Genomic DNA, 14,601 nt, shown 5'->3' with positions numbered 1-14,601 from the left:
GAATAAGTTTAATCAATTTATCAGTCATTGTTTTTTTATCAATGTTTTTATACCATGTTTTTGTTGTTTATATTTCATGTCTTTGTTGTTGTTATATCATGTTGTATTGTTTATTTATTAATCAATTTATATATTACTAGAGGCCCGGTGCACGAAATTCATGCATGGGGGGGGGGTTGTCCCTCAGCCCAGCCTGCACCCTTTCCAATCTCGGACCCCTCGAGGGATGTCTGACTACCCGTTTAGACCCGATCCCACCGAAGGGGGTTAAACGGGCAGTCGGACATCCCTCTCACAATCCAGGACTGCTGGCTCCCAACTGCTTGCCTGCCTGCCTGCCTGATTGCCTCTAACTGCTTTTGCCTGCCAGCCTGATCACCCCTAACCACTCCCCTGCCAGCCTGGATGCCCCCAACTGCCCTCCCCTATAGGCCTGGTTGCCCCCAACTGTCCTCCCCTGCAGGCCTGGTCACCCCTAACTGCCCTCCCCTGCAGGCCTGGTCGCCCCCAACTGCCCTCCCCTGCAGGCCTGGTCCCTCCCAACTGCCCTCCTCTGCAGGCCTGGTCACCCCTAACTGCCCTCTCCTACAGGCCTGATCAACCCCAACTGCCCTCCCTTGCAGGCCTGGTCCCTCCCAACTGCCTTCCCCTGCTGGCCTGATCGCCCACAACTGCCCTCCTCTGCTGGCCATCTTGTGTCCACATTGGGGGCAGCCATCTTTGACCACATGGGGGTGGCCACCTTGTGTGTTGGAGTGATAGTCAGTTTGCATATTACTCTTTTATTAGATAGGATTTTCACATACATTTTTACTAATTTTCTTTCATCTCTGACACTTCCATTATAGAGAAAAGGTGAATAGCGATATTAAAATATTTCTTCTAATTAATTTCCTTTCAATGTGCACAAATCCATGCACCAGGCCACTAGTTACCAATGAATCAAAAACTTTCAAATTCTGATGTCCCTTGGAGAAAAACTGAAAGTCAAATAGCTGGCCGAAGCTCACAGGGACATCAGTCTTTGATGTAAGAGCTGCCTACAATTCTAGTGAGGAAGATACACTGGTTTGAAAAACTAATTAAAATTAATTAGTAGTTTCAAGTACCTCAGATATAAAATCAGGCATTATATAAAAGGTACTTTCAAGGTGAATTTAATTTTTCGAACTTGAATTTAGCCTCTTAAATGTCTCTCATAGAAGATTGCAGAGAAATGGCTTATGAATTGCAATTTATGTAGCTTTATGAGACATTCAAAAATTCAAAAGGCGTATCAGAATACAATGGACAGAAAGATAAATCAAATACAATTTCATAAGAAAAAAATTGCACTGTTTCACTTATACTGTTGTTATGAATGATTATGTCCTCCCCCAAATTCAGATGTTGTAACTTATTCCCCCAATAGGATGGTATTTGGAGGCTGGGCTTTTGCGGGTGAGCAGATCATGAAGATGAAGCTCTCATAAATGGGATTAGTACTCTATAACAGGGACCCCAGCCCTGGCTGGTGTTGCTAAGTGGTTAGAGCGTCGGCCTGAGCACCAAAGGCTTGAGGGTTTGATTCCTGGTCAAGGGCACATACCTGGGTTGCAGGAACATCAATGTGTGTCTCTCTCTGACCCCTTCCCTTCCACTCTCTCTAAAAAAATCAACAAAAAAGATATTTTAGGGTGAGAACTTAAAAAAAAAAAAGAGGAGGGGGATCTCAGGGAGATCACTTGCCCCTTCTGCTATGTGAGGTTATAGTGAGAACAGCTGCTCATAGGAAATAGGCACTTTGATCTTGGACTTCCCAGCTTCCAGAATTGTAATAAATAAATTCCTGTTGTTACTAAGCCATCCAATTTATGGTAATTTGTTATAGCAGCCCAAACTGACTAAGATAGTCATGTTATAGTGTGAAAGTAACTCAGGATAGGTAGGATTATTCTGTAAAATCCAATATAATTCATCTTTTAAATGCAAGTGTGATTCCATTTGAAAATATTCTATTTTAACAACTTCCTTTCTATAAATTATTTAAAGACAAAGTCAAGCATCGCCACCTACAGGGAACCTTTAGAAAAACAACAGTCATGTTTCTATGACCCTCATTTCTCAAATGAAACATCTGTAATCTGAGTTTAATATTGTATTTGGCATCATATATCAAGGAAATTTTCAAGGAAAACGGTAAGAAAAATTTGAAAGATTTGCTATGTAAAAAAATCCCATTACCAATCATTCTGGATTATTAACACTTCCTAAAATAATTAACAATAACCTAACCACGCCCAAATTCACCAAACATGATCTGTGGACCCTTCTTTGGTTATGAATTATAGCAGGTTAAGATTCAAAGCTATGCAACCTCGAAGATCCTTAGTTGTAGCTGGTATAGAGAGGAGACCCAAATCATTGGTGACTATACCTGTTAATGATTTTCTTTTACCAGCTATTGAATTCCACTTTCCACTTTACCTTCTTGGCCAGATTCTCTAAATTTTGAGCTATTTAGTCAGTTTCTAAAGCTCAGTCCTGTTTATTTTAAAATCTACTTCATAGGAGATTCTACATCGGATTCAAAGCTCTTTTCCTCCCTATGCAGCATAGGTCCACTCTAATCACGAATAGTTTGTTTTTATATTTCTCCTCCCTTTGCTCTCCTCTTTTTGGGAAGCAGATGCTGTTTCCTTATAGCAGTAGCCCTCACTTTAGGCTATACACTAAAACCATCTGGAGCCCTTTAACAAAAACACCATGCCTCTGATATAACTGGACTCAGATGGGGCCTGAACATGGCTTTTAATTTTCAAGGTGATCCCATGTGTAGCTTAGTTTGAGAAACTCTGTCTTATTGTGGGGGCTCCCTAATTGGCGATAACAGTGTTCTGATAAGTGCCCTAGGGATTTCATGGTGCACAGTGCAACCCCCACTTGTGTGAAGGGCCAGAGGCTCACTCCTGAGCAGCTCCACCCAGCACTGGCTATCCTTTGAGATCTGTTTGCTATATTCAGCCAACTGGCATCACACCTCACTCACCTGTTGCACCTGCCTTTCAACCTCCTCAAATTGCTGCACAAGTTCTCTAGCCCCCAATTCACGTATCTATCACTCTCAGGCTGGCAGGATCCATCTCCGGTAACTCTGCCTGACAGTCCCTTTATCTCTCCAATTCCATTCCTGGGCTCTGGATAAAACAAATGTGCAGATCTGCTGGGTAAACACATCCAACCAGGTGGGAAAAATGCTGGTCTGCCCTTCTTGGAGGCATCCCAAATCTTGAATTATTCTCTCAGGCCTTCCTCCCATGGTTTCTAAGTGCAGATGCCCCATTTCCTCCCTCAGGGCAGAGCCCAAAGGACTAAATCCCATTCCTCTACAATGCACTCCTCCAAAAGAACCCCAGGCTCCCTGGCCATGTGGGGGACGGTGGTTAGTGAGGGCATGTTATATGAACTGGCACCTTTCAGTAAGCCCTGCAGTGCTCACTGGTCCTAACCACTGGTAGTTCTCTGATCGTAGAACTTGGGGACCTGGTAACTTTTAACTTCCACTTTGGCCTTATTCCATAATAGGGAAAAATCCCACTTGACTTTCTGTTACAAATTACTCTAACTCTACAGTTAGACATTAGGTCAGTTCCCCAGAAACAGTGATGGATGTATGCAAACGACTTAAGATGTTAAGTCAAGTAAATGAATGGGAATAGGATGGGAAAGGGAGGAAGAACACACAAGTGTGACTCTGGCCAAGTTGAATAGAGGTCTTCAGCCTGACTCCTCCAGGAAGTTTTGGAGGGTAAGGTACACCTGTCCGAGATAAAGGAGCTGGGCTTCTATATAGGAACTAGTGGCCTGGTGCACAAAACTCGTGCACATTAAAAGGGGATTAGAGGAAATAATTTAATATTGCTATTTGCCCTTTCTTTATAATAGAAGTGTCAGAGATGAAAGAAAATTAGTAAAATGTATGTGAAAACCTTCCTCCTGTTAGAGTCTGGGGCGCACACGGGACCCAGAGTCAAGTCCCCGCCCACCCACATGCGCCTCAAAATCACGTGAGACCCAGACCCAGCTGGCCCCTGCCCCCATTGGGCTAGATCCAGTCCTGGCCAGTCCCACCCTTGTCAAGCCCCACCGGGCAGGGGATGTAGCCTCAGGTCCCCTGGCCCAGCGCCAGGATGGGGGGCATGGCCTGAGGTCCCCCAGCCCAGACTGGGGTGGAGGGCGTGCCTTGAGGTCCCCCATCAAGCCCCGCCAGGTGGGGGACATGGCCTGAGATCCCCTGTCAAGCCCCACTGGGTGGGGGGCATGGCCTGAGGTCCCCATCAAGCCCCGCCAAGTGGGGGGGGTGCAGCCTCAGGTCCCCCATCAAGCCCCAGTGGGCAGGAGGCGTGGCCTGAGTTCCCCCAACCCAGCACTGGGGGTGCACCTTGAGGTCCCCTGTCAAGCCCCGCTGGGTGGGGAGCATGGCCTGAGGTCCCTTGTCAAGCCCCGCCAGGCAGTGGGGCGCAGCCTCAGGTCCCCTGGCCCGGTGCTGGGGCAGGGTGTGCACCTGAGGTTCCCCGGCCTGGTGCCAGGGTTGGGGCGCGGCCTGAAGTTCCCTGTCAAGCCCCACCTGGTGGGGGGCGCGGCCTGAGGTCCCCTGTCAAGCCCCCTGGGTTGGGGGTGCGGTCTGAGGTCCCTGTCAAGCCCCACCAGGCAGGGGGGCGCAGCCTCAGGTCCCCTGGCCCGGTGCGGGGGCGGGGTACACGGCCTGAGGTCCCCCATCAAGCCCCACCGGGTGGGGGGTGCGGTCTGAGGTTCCCTGGCCTGGTGGGCACAGCCTGAGTTCCCCCAACCCAGCACTGGGGGTGCACCTTGAGGTCCTCTGTCAAGCCCTGCTTGGTGGGGGGCACGGCCTGAGGTCCCCTGTCAAGCCCAGCCAGGAAGGGGGGGTGCAGCCTCAGGTCCCCTGGCCCGATGCTGGGACAGAGGGCGTGGCCTGAGGTCCCCCGTCAAGCCCCGCTGGGCAGGGGGTGCGGTCTGAGGTCCCCTGGCCTGGTCCCGGGGTGGGGGGCATGGCCTGAAGTTCTCTGTCAAGCCCCACCTGGTGGGGGTGTGTGGCCTGAGGTCCCTCAGCCTGGCGCTGGGGCAGCCTGAGGTCCCCTAGCCCAGCACCAGGACGGGAAGCGCACCTGTCAAGCCCTGCCAGGCGGGGGGCATGGCTTCAGGTCCCCTGGCCTGGCGCCGGGGTTGGGGGCGTGGCCTGAGGTCCCCTGTCAAGCCCTACGGGGGTGGGGGAGGGCGTAGCCTCAGGTCCCTGCTGATTGCTCGTTAAGGCTCCTTATGGGAACTTGGCTTCAGCTGTGGGTGCAGCCATCTTTGTGATGAGTGATGGTCAATTAGCATATTCCCTCTTTATTAGATAGGATGTCAAGGGGCACTTTAGGCCAAAGACCCACAGGTAGACTGTATATCCCGAGTATAATGAAAAGGAGAGGAGGGTGAAAAAGGATCTGAGGAATCTGGGTGCCCTACTACAGCGTCAATATCAAACTTAGTTTTACAAGTTCCATAATGTTATGGAACAAGCTAGAAAGTGGTCATTAGTCCTAAGACTTCACTAATAACTGGTGCTCTCTGCAACAAAGTATCACATATTTAGGTTATCTAACTGCTTAATAAAATACTAAGGGCAGGATGAACAAAGTATTCGAAAAAGAACAGTAAAACAAACTAAAGACTAAAGTAAGCCTGAAGGAAAAACTGTTCTCGTGATATTAATCCTTAATTTTTCTACAGAGGGCTGCTTTTGTCTTTCTGGAAAGCAGTTATCTGCTTTAGATGTTCATTTTCTTCAAAGCTATTTCTGAAGCATGAAAAAAAAAAAAAATCACAGGATCTCAAAAAGAATAATTTTATTTTTATTATTTTTTTAATCCTCAACTGAGGATATTTTTTCCATTGATTTCAAAAAGAGTGGAAGGGAGGTAAGAGGAGGAGAGAAAAACATTGACACGAGAGAGAAACATTGATTGGTTGCCTCCTTCTGGGGCTGGGGAAGTATGTGTCCTTGACTGGGAATTGAACCCACAACCCTGCAGTTTGTGGACCGACACTCTAACCACTGAACAAAATCGGCCAGGGCAATAATATTTTAACACATAAAATGTGCCACCTAGCACCAATGCCTGTAAGTACCAGAATTCTATAGTTTCATTACTCTTTATAACTGGTGAGACTTAAGTTCTTGACATATCAGTCTGTGAGCAGATGATTATCATAACATAAAAAGACTACACAGAATCAAAACCATTTGCTAAATGTATACAGAATTACATTTGCAGTTATTTAAAAATGTCTCTGTTTTGTGTAAACAAGTAAACATCAGTGATTTTTAGCCACTTTTTCCTGGAAGATATATATGAGAAAAGTGAACCAGCCTGAAAATGGGCTTTTTATTTTCACTCCAACCCCCCTCCTAATATCATGATTTCTTAACTTTCATTCTTACTAACTCACTACAGTATAATTTACTACCTCATGTAGACATGTATGGTGGAGGAACAGAATAAAACGATGGCCAATGTAACTATACAAAATATTTTGGGGCTTTTTTAACGTGAAAGAACATTTAAGTAGTAAAGCTATCTTAAAAGCAACAAAGTGGAAGATACATGATAAAAATCACTGCATAATTATGTTAAAATGAAAACCTTTTAAATTTACCTATCTTGAAGACAAACTAAAATTTACTGATTTGAATTTAAACTTTATTATAGCAATATATATTTCTCTTTAGAAACTGGATCAATTTATCTATTTCCGGAAAATAAGATAAGTCAACCATGAAGCTTCACTGTTTATTTTTGGCAGACTTTAGGCTAACCTCAATACCTATTTTTATTTGAGGAGTGACTAATACACAATGTTTCTTTTAAGCAGAACTTGATACTGAGCTAAAAGTAAACTAAGTTGGATTTCAGGCCCATTAGCTGGCAGACCGGCAGTCTTTTTCTGTTTTTTAGGCAGCCCATGATGGTTGTTGTCTATTATCAGATCTCTAAAGACATGCTGGAAAAATCTTTGAACACAATCTTCCCATGCTCCATTCACATCTTTAGCTTACCCAGGTTGTTAGAGGCTTGGGTAAGATGACTAAAGATTTCATGATGGAAATTTCTATAAGAAAAAAAGAAAAAAAACCAGAAACGTTACAGAATGAATTATTACAAATGAAGTATTTGCTGGGTACTTAATACTAGGTAATATGCCTAGTAATGGCTAAATGCAATTCAAATGAACCACCATGGATAATGTTTAGAGATGATTCTTTGCTGATACCTAAAGCACAGGTAACCAAAGAAAAAAACAGATACATTCAACATCATCAAAATTAAAAACTTTTGTGCTTAAGGACATACTATAAAAAAATGAAAAGACAACTTAAAGAATGGGAGGAAGTATTTGGAAGTTATGTATCCAGTAAGAGTCTAATATCTAGAATATATAAAAAACTTTTACAACTATAATTTCTTCATACCTACTAAAATGGCTATAATAAAAAAGACGGACAATGACAAGTATTGGTGAGGATGTGGAGAACTGGGACCCTCACACATTGCCAGTAGAAACCTCAAACATTTTAGTAGCTTTGGAATAGTTTGGCAATTCCAAAAAGTTAAACAGAGTTCTCATAAGACCTGGCAATTCTATTTGAGGAACATACCCAAGAGACTTGAAAACATATATCATACAGAAATGTTTACATGCATATTCATAGCAACATTATTCATTGGAGCCAAAAAGTGAAAGATACTAAAAGGCCTTTTAACTGGTGAACAGATGGATAAGGTATTGTATGTCCATACAAAGAAATATTCAACTATAAAAAGGAAGTTAAGTGCTGATGTGTGCTACAGCATAGCTGAACCTTAAAAACATTGTCCTGAGTGAAAGAAGTCAGACCCAGGAAGCCACATAGGGTGTGATTCCATTTACTAGTGTCCCCTGAACATTCCTATGAAACCTTTTATGAGCTGAAATGGGATAAAGTGAAAAGTATCCCTGCTTTTGCATTATGCCACTTCACTTTTATGAAAGACTACCTTAGTACTCATTTTCACTAAGTAAAAGAAATCCAAAGAATGTTTGCTTTTATAGAAGCCATTACCATACGATTATAGGTCTTTTGTAAAAGCAAAATGGCATAACGCGAACTTTCTGAAAGGGATACCTGTATATGAAATGGTCAGAATATGCAAATCCAGAGAGACAGAAAGTAGATCTGTAACCACAAATTAGGTGCTGGGGGCGGCAGAAACAGGAAGTGATCACTAACGAATACAGGGTTTCTTTTTGGGGTAATGAAAATGCTTAAAATTAGAAAGTGGTGTCCGGCTGGCATGGCTCAGTGGTTGAGTGTCGACCTGTGAACCAGGAGGTCACAGTTTGATTCCCAGTCAGGGCACATGCCTAGGCTGTGGGCTTGGTCCCCAGTAGGGGGCATGCAGGAGGCAGCCCATCAATGATTCTCTCTCATCATTGATGTTTCTCTCTTTCTCTCCCTTCCTCTCTGAAATCAATAAAAATATATTTAAAAAAAATTAGAAAGTGGTGATGGTTGTGCAACTCTGTGATATACTAAAAACCACTTTAAAAGGGTAATTTTTATGGTACATGAATTATATCAATTTTTAAAAAAGGAATTATTCTTTGCCAAATTAAAGCCTTTATATTTAGAAAACAAAATCATTATGACTCAAAAAATATTCTACTTTTAAAACTACACCACAACTTCAACTAACCTAAGGGAAGGTAGGGGAGGGTGGGGGTAAGGGGGAGAGATCAACCAAAGGACTTGTATGCATGCATATAAGCCTAACCAATGGACACAGACAACAGGGGGGTAAGGGCATGAATGGGGGTTTGGGGGGAGTAATTGGGGAATAAGGACACATGTAATACCTTAATTAATAAAGAAATTAAAAAAAAATAAAATGGACTCTTCTTAAGGCATAAACCATTTTTTATCTTTGTATCTCCAGCATCATGCCACGTAAATTTGTTGATTTGAATTACTAATCCCACTAATCCTTTTACCTTATAATCATAACATCTAATATTGATCTCAAAAATTACAAGTTATTTGCTTTTGACTAGAATTTACATAATCAGAAAACTTCATCATGAACAAATTCAAAGCAAAGATAACAGAAAAAATGTGTTATTAAATTTAACATCCTTAATTCATAAAATTAATCATGTCCCTGCCTTATACCAACCAGTCACATACAAAAGGTGCTGGGATAAAAATAGACACAATTCTTCCTTTCTACAGACTCAAACTCTAGGCATTGCAGCGGCAACCTGCATAAAATGTAATTGTTATAAGAAGTAAAGGAAGCAGCAAAAGGGGAATATACATAAAACAGTGCATTCCTCATTATTGGACAGATCTGTCTTGTTATATTTTACTTTAAAAATTTTTTTCCTTATTGAAGTGTAGATGACATAAGTATTATATTAGTTTCTGGTGTACAACATAGTGATTCGACATATAACTTTCCTGACCAGGAATTAAACCTGAGCTGCAGCGGTGAAAGTACCAAATCCTAGCCACTAAACCACCAGGGAAGGGTTGCTATGTTTTAATTTGACTATTAAAAAATTCTGAATGGTTGGATAAAGTTCACAAAGGTCAGAGCTGGCATTTTAAAATCTCTAATAAAAGATACCAGAAACTGCCCTGACCGGTTTGGCTCAGTAGATAGAGTGTTGGCCTGCAGACTCAAGGGTCCCAGGTTTGATTCCAGTCAAGGGCATGTACCTTGGTTGCAGGCACATCCCCAGTGGAGGGTGTGCAGGAGGCAGCTGATTGATGTTTCTCTCTCATCGATGTTTCTAACTCTCCCTCTCCCTTCCTCTCTGCAAAAAAAATCAATAAAATATATTTTTTAAAAAGTACCAGAAACTTATAAATAGCTAAGTTACCTGTCTGAGGTAATGCCCGATATAATTTACAGCTGGACAGGACCTTTAAAGAAGAAGCCTGCCTTATTTTAGAGGAAGAACATGAGGCCAGGTAAAGTGATCTTAATATTTGAGAGAGAGTGCCTGAGTCCAGTAAATCATCATACTATTTCCCCACATCAAAATCAACATCTATACCACCTATAAGTTGAGAGACAGCATCCAGCTAAAAAAAAAAAACTCCTCAGAGGATAAAGAGCCAGGAATGTACAGTATTTACCGATTTTTTCTTTCTGAAGTATAAAATATGAATATCTTCACTTCGATATTCTTCATCATGCTTTTCCAAAGGAATTTTTTCCAAGTCAAAGTCTAGTTGAAGGAGCTATAAATTTAAAAGAGATATACTTCAAATTCAATAATATGAACTGTCCTGTGGTGAGAAGTCAGAATGGTGGAGTACTGACTGGGAAGGGGCACACTGGGAGCCTTTTGAGGCTGTGAAAATGTTCCATTCCTTATGCTGGGTAGTGATTACTTGGGTGTATGCACATGAAAAATGGAGTTGAGCACTTGAGCTGAACCTTAAAAAACACTGTCCTGAGGGACAGAAGCCAGACCCAGAAAGCCACATAGTGTAATTCCATTTACAAAAGCATTTTACATATTTTATGTTATCTTACATATTTTAACTCAATTGGAACTGTTTAACAATACAAAACTTTCAATGATAAAGTTTCAAGAGTTCATTAACATTCATCACATTTAAGAAAAACATAAAAATAGCCCAGCCGGCGGTGGCTCAGTGGTTGAATGTCCACCTATGAACCAGGAGGACAGGGTTCAATTCCCTGTCAGGATGATTCTCTCTCAACATTGATGTTTCTATCTATCTCTCCCTCGCCCTTTCTCTCTGAAATAAAAAAATATATTTAAAAAACCCCCACATAAAAATAATAACATTTCAACATATATCTGAAGCAGAGACATATATTTGTTTTCTCATTTAACCAAAGTAGTCCTTTCAGTGGATAAAACTGCAGGGCTATATATACAGGGGTGGGCAAAAGCAGGTTTACAACTGTGATTACACAAAACAGAGTTTATTCTTCTTTTTATAGATTTTTTAAAAATGGATTTTCAGAGAGAGATGAAGGGAGAGGGAGAGAAACATCATTCAGCTGCCTCCTATATACCCCCTACCAGGGATAGAGCCGGAAACCTGGTCTGTGTCCTGATTGGGAATTGAACCAGCAATCTTCCAGTGCACAGGACACCGCACAATCACCTGAGCCACACCAGCCAGGGCCAGAGTTTATTCTTCTATTATTATTTATTCATTATTGTATTATTTTCCATATGAACAACTATAAAACCACTTTTGCCCACCCCTGTATGAACCAAGAGAAGTCACTTGTAATGTGATGGATTTTTGTGCATAAAAAGGGATTGGGCCCGGCTGAGTGGCTTAATTGGTTGGAGTGTTGTCCTATACACCAAAAAGGTTGAAGGTTTGATTCCTGGTCAGGGCACATACCTAAGTTGTGGGTTTGATTCACGGTCAGGGTATGTATGGGAGGTAATCAACCGATGCTTCTCTCTCTCATGTATGTTTCCCTCCCACCCCCTCTAAATTCAATGAACATATCCTCGGATGAGGATTAAAAAGTGAATAATTAAATGAATAAATGTTTGGGTGGGACACATCAATTGGTTGCCTCTTGCACTCGCCTTGACCAGGTTGGGCATCCAAGCCTGCAACCGAGGTATGTGCCCTTGACTGGAATTGAACTTGCAACTCTTCTGTTCACGGGCCGATGCTCTCACCACTGAGCTGTGAGTTTTTATGTTAAAAAACGAAACAAAATCAAACCCCGAAAACATAAGATTATCTTGGTTAAAGCTTTCACAAAAAAGTAGAGGTAAACAGAGAAGTAAAAACATACCATGTTTCCATGATGTATTCATATATATATGTATATGTGTATATATATGTATACATATATACACATACATACACACACACACACACACACACACACATATATATATATATATATTAAATAATGTTCCCCAAAGCCAGCATGTTTAAATAAGGGAAACATTATAAACTTTCTCAGAAAAGACAAGGGCATCACTACTATTATTTTACATTGTTCTTTATATATTAGATCAACTAATTAGAAAATAAAAAGAAATAAAGGATCACAAAAGATGAAAAAAGGGGAGGGGGCTTAGAAGAATGATGGGCTGTTACGAATCCTCCTTGGGTTCCTACAACCAGAATGTTTTCCTGACTCAAAATTTCCGTAATATACTTACACACAGTCATACACAGGCTCCCTGAAGGATAATCACTACAAAGATAGATGTAGTAGAGTACCCACCTCAAAATATTTTTTCTCAATTTCTGGATTTTTCCCCATTGTTCGCTGTTCGTAACAACATATAATACAAGTCTCAGATCCACTGAGATCTTTTAGAGTTTTCAACAGCGGCTCCAAAGACTGTTCAAAAAAGAGTAAAATTTTTGTTTATAAAAAATTTTATATTTTTACTGTGAAAGGGGAGTAAGGAAGGTGGAGCAATAATTATATCTCCCCTACAATTTACCCATCTTTGAATCAATCCAACAAAGTACAAGTAGTTAAAACTCTAACTAATGAATAGTAAACTCTATTTTTTTTAGTAAACTCCTCTTAACCATGTATTGACTTCAGTTTCCAAAGGAAGGATTCAAATAATTGCATTTTCTTTCTTTTTTTTTTTTTTAAATATATTTAATTGATTTTTTTCACAGAGAGGAAGAGAGAGGGATAGAGAGTCAGAAACATCGATGAGAGAGAAACATCGATCAGCTGCCTCCTGCACACCCCACACTGGGGATGTGCCCGCAACCAAGGTACATGCCCCCTACCGGAATCGAACCCGGGACCGTCAGTCCACAGGTCGACGCTCTATCCACCGAGCCAAACCGGTTTCGGCCAAATAATTGCATTTTCAAGATCCCATGGGAAAACAAATGAAATTGACTTCTCTTAAAAAATTTAATTATTTAACTTGGGATTTAAATAATCAACAATTTACCTACAAAAGCAAGTCTGACCTAACCTGAACATAAGTTGGCTAAATGTTCATTATTTTTTAAAAAAATGAGTGATGTCTACAATTTGCACAAATTGATAATTTTTAGAAATCATTCTATGAGTCTAATAAATCTTGCCACAGAACAATGAATTCCTTACAATGCAATTTAATTCTCAGTGTCTTGCTTAACATGTTCACTAGGAACAGCTAAGTAAAAAAAATAATAATCTTAGATCCAAATGGTAAAATCCTTTTAAGACTTTACAGAAGCCTCTAGTAAAATGTACATAACACTTTTCTCAACAGGCCTATATGATAATGAGGCCTATATGATAATCAGTATTCCCTGGTGACCTTAATTTCTCTTTACTGTGTCATTAACTATAGGACAAATATCCTGAATTCAGATATCCTAAAATGTGAAGAGATGTGTGCTCTAGAATCTAGGAAATACGGTACATCTTCTAAACAGACTTCTCTCATTGAATATTTACCTCTTCGTAGTATATGCAGTCGGCCATCAGTATGAAGTCTGGCGGAGAAGGAAAGTCTTCTATTTCTTCCCCCCTTAAAAATGCCAACCAAATATTTTAACTGTTGCTTTAATAATTAAAAATATTCTTGTTTGAAAAACAAGACCCGGAAGATCCCCTTTCTATTAGCCATGCTTTTAGTAAAACGCAATTTAAAGCAAACTACAAATCGTTATTAAAACAAGCCGAAAGGCCATACAAACCATTTCAGTACCTTGGCTTGAACAGAACCAGTGACAAGATGCTTGTTCATATTAATATTCATCTTCAGCAAGTCTTGCAATTCCTCAAGATCGGTGACTACAACATCTGCCCTATAAAATAACGTCGACTGAGACGTAGGCACCCGGTGGGAAGCCAGTAATCAGTTTCCCAAACCAAGAGGCGCCCCTCCCGCCAGCGCTTACCCGAGGGTCGCAGCCATGAGCCCCACGGCCCCAGTGCCGGCGCCCAGCTCCAGCACCGACCGCCGGCGCAGCGCGTGGGCCCCGTCGCCGGCGAACCCGGGCGTCTCCAGGTATTTAGAAAGAACAATGGCAGCGTCCCAGACCACGCAGCCCACGCCACCGGAGCCATACTGCTGCAGTCGTAATGCCGTGCCATCTCTCTTCTCCAAAACTCGCACAAAGTTCCCCAATGGGTCCTCCTCCATGGCTGCCCGGCAACAGAATGCGGCGCATGAAGTGACGTCACGCCCACGCGCATCCCCCTGAGGCCCCGCCTCTCGAGGGCCCCGCGCCTCCTAGTGGCGGAATTGAAGCCTCGAGTTACCAGCAAAGGCACAAAGCCCGGAAGGCAGCGTTACCTGGGCGTGGCCCAGCGCTGGGCTGCCAGCTTCCCCTGCACCCTGGGTGGCCTCACTCCCCTAAATTACAAATCTAGCTTAATGAATAGGCAGTTTAAATCACTTTTCCAGACAAAGAGAGTAATATAATCTGCTCTTTAAAAAACAAAGTCAACCTCAGAACGTTTTTACCTGATTGGAGATTAACTCACACAGTGGTTATTGGCCTTAAATCCATTTTACCAAGGATGGCTA

General features: G+C 42.0%; 1 protein-coding gene across 3 annotated transcripts; it reads right to left on the bottom strand.

Annotated features, from left to right (window-relative positions):
- Positions 1 to 5,871: 5,871 nt before the first annotated feature.
- Positions 5,872 to 14,329, bottom strand: VCPKMT (valosin containing protein lysine methyltransferase). Of its 3 annotated transcripts, XM_080685281.1 has the most exons (6): positions 13,970 to 14,329; positions 13,766 to 13,876; positions 13,524 to 13,596; positions 12,330 to 12,449; positions 10,223 to 10,327; positions 5,872 to 7,152 (listed from the first exon to the last, which is right to left on the bottom strand). In XM_080685281.1, exons 1-6 carry the CDS (start codon positions 14,212 to 14,214, stop codon positions 7,138 to 7,140), a joined length of 669 nt encoding a protein of 222 aa, XP_080541407.1. In that variant the 5' UTR covers positions 14,215 to 14,329; the 3' UTR covers positions 5,872 to 7,137. The 3 variants fall into 3 exon arrangements, with proteins under 3 accessions (XP_080541407.1, XP_080541409.1, XP_080541408.1); XM_080685283.1 differs by lacking the exon at positions 12,330 to 12,449; XM_080685282.1 differs by lacking the exon at positions 13,524 to 13,596 and having other exon boundaries at positions 13,777 to 13,876.
- Between the last annotated feature and the right edge of the window lie 272 nt (positions 14,330 to 14,601).

This window comes from Plecotus auritus (assembly GCF_963455305.1).
Source record: "Plecotus auritus genome assembly, chromosome: 1".
NCBI lineage: Eukaryota > Metazoa > Chordata > Mammalia > Chiroptera > Vespertilionidae > Plecotus > Plecotus auritus.
Note: the sequence above shows the minus strand (reverse complement) of the source record. Positions and strands in the feature narration are given on the sequence as shown.

Excerpts from the sequence above, each read along its gene's own strand:
- VCPKMT (XM_080685281.1), bottom strand. The coding sequence starts at position 14,214 with ATGGAGGAGGACCCATTGGGGAACTTTGTGCGAGTTTTGGAGAAGAGA. Across the intron at positions 13,877-13,969 it reads CTCATGGCTGCGACCCTCGG|GGCAGATGTTGTAGTCACCG; the intron begins GTAAGCGCTGGC and ends GTTATTTTATAG. Across the intron at positions 10,328-12,329 it reads TTGAGAAAAAATATTTTGAG|CTCCTTCAACTAGACTTTGA; the intron begins GTGGGTACTCTA and ends TTAAATTTATAG.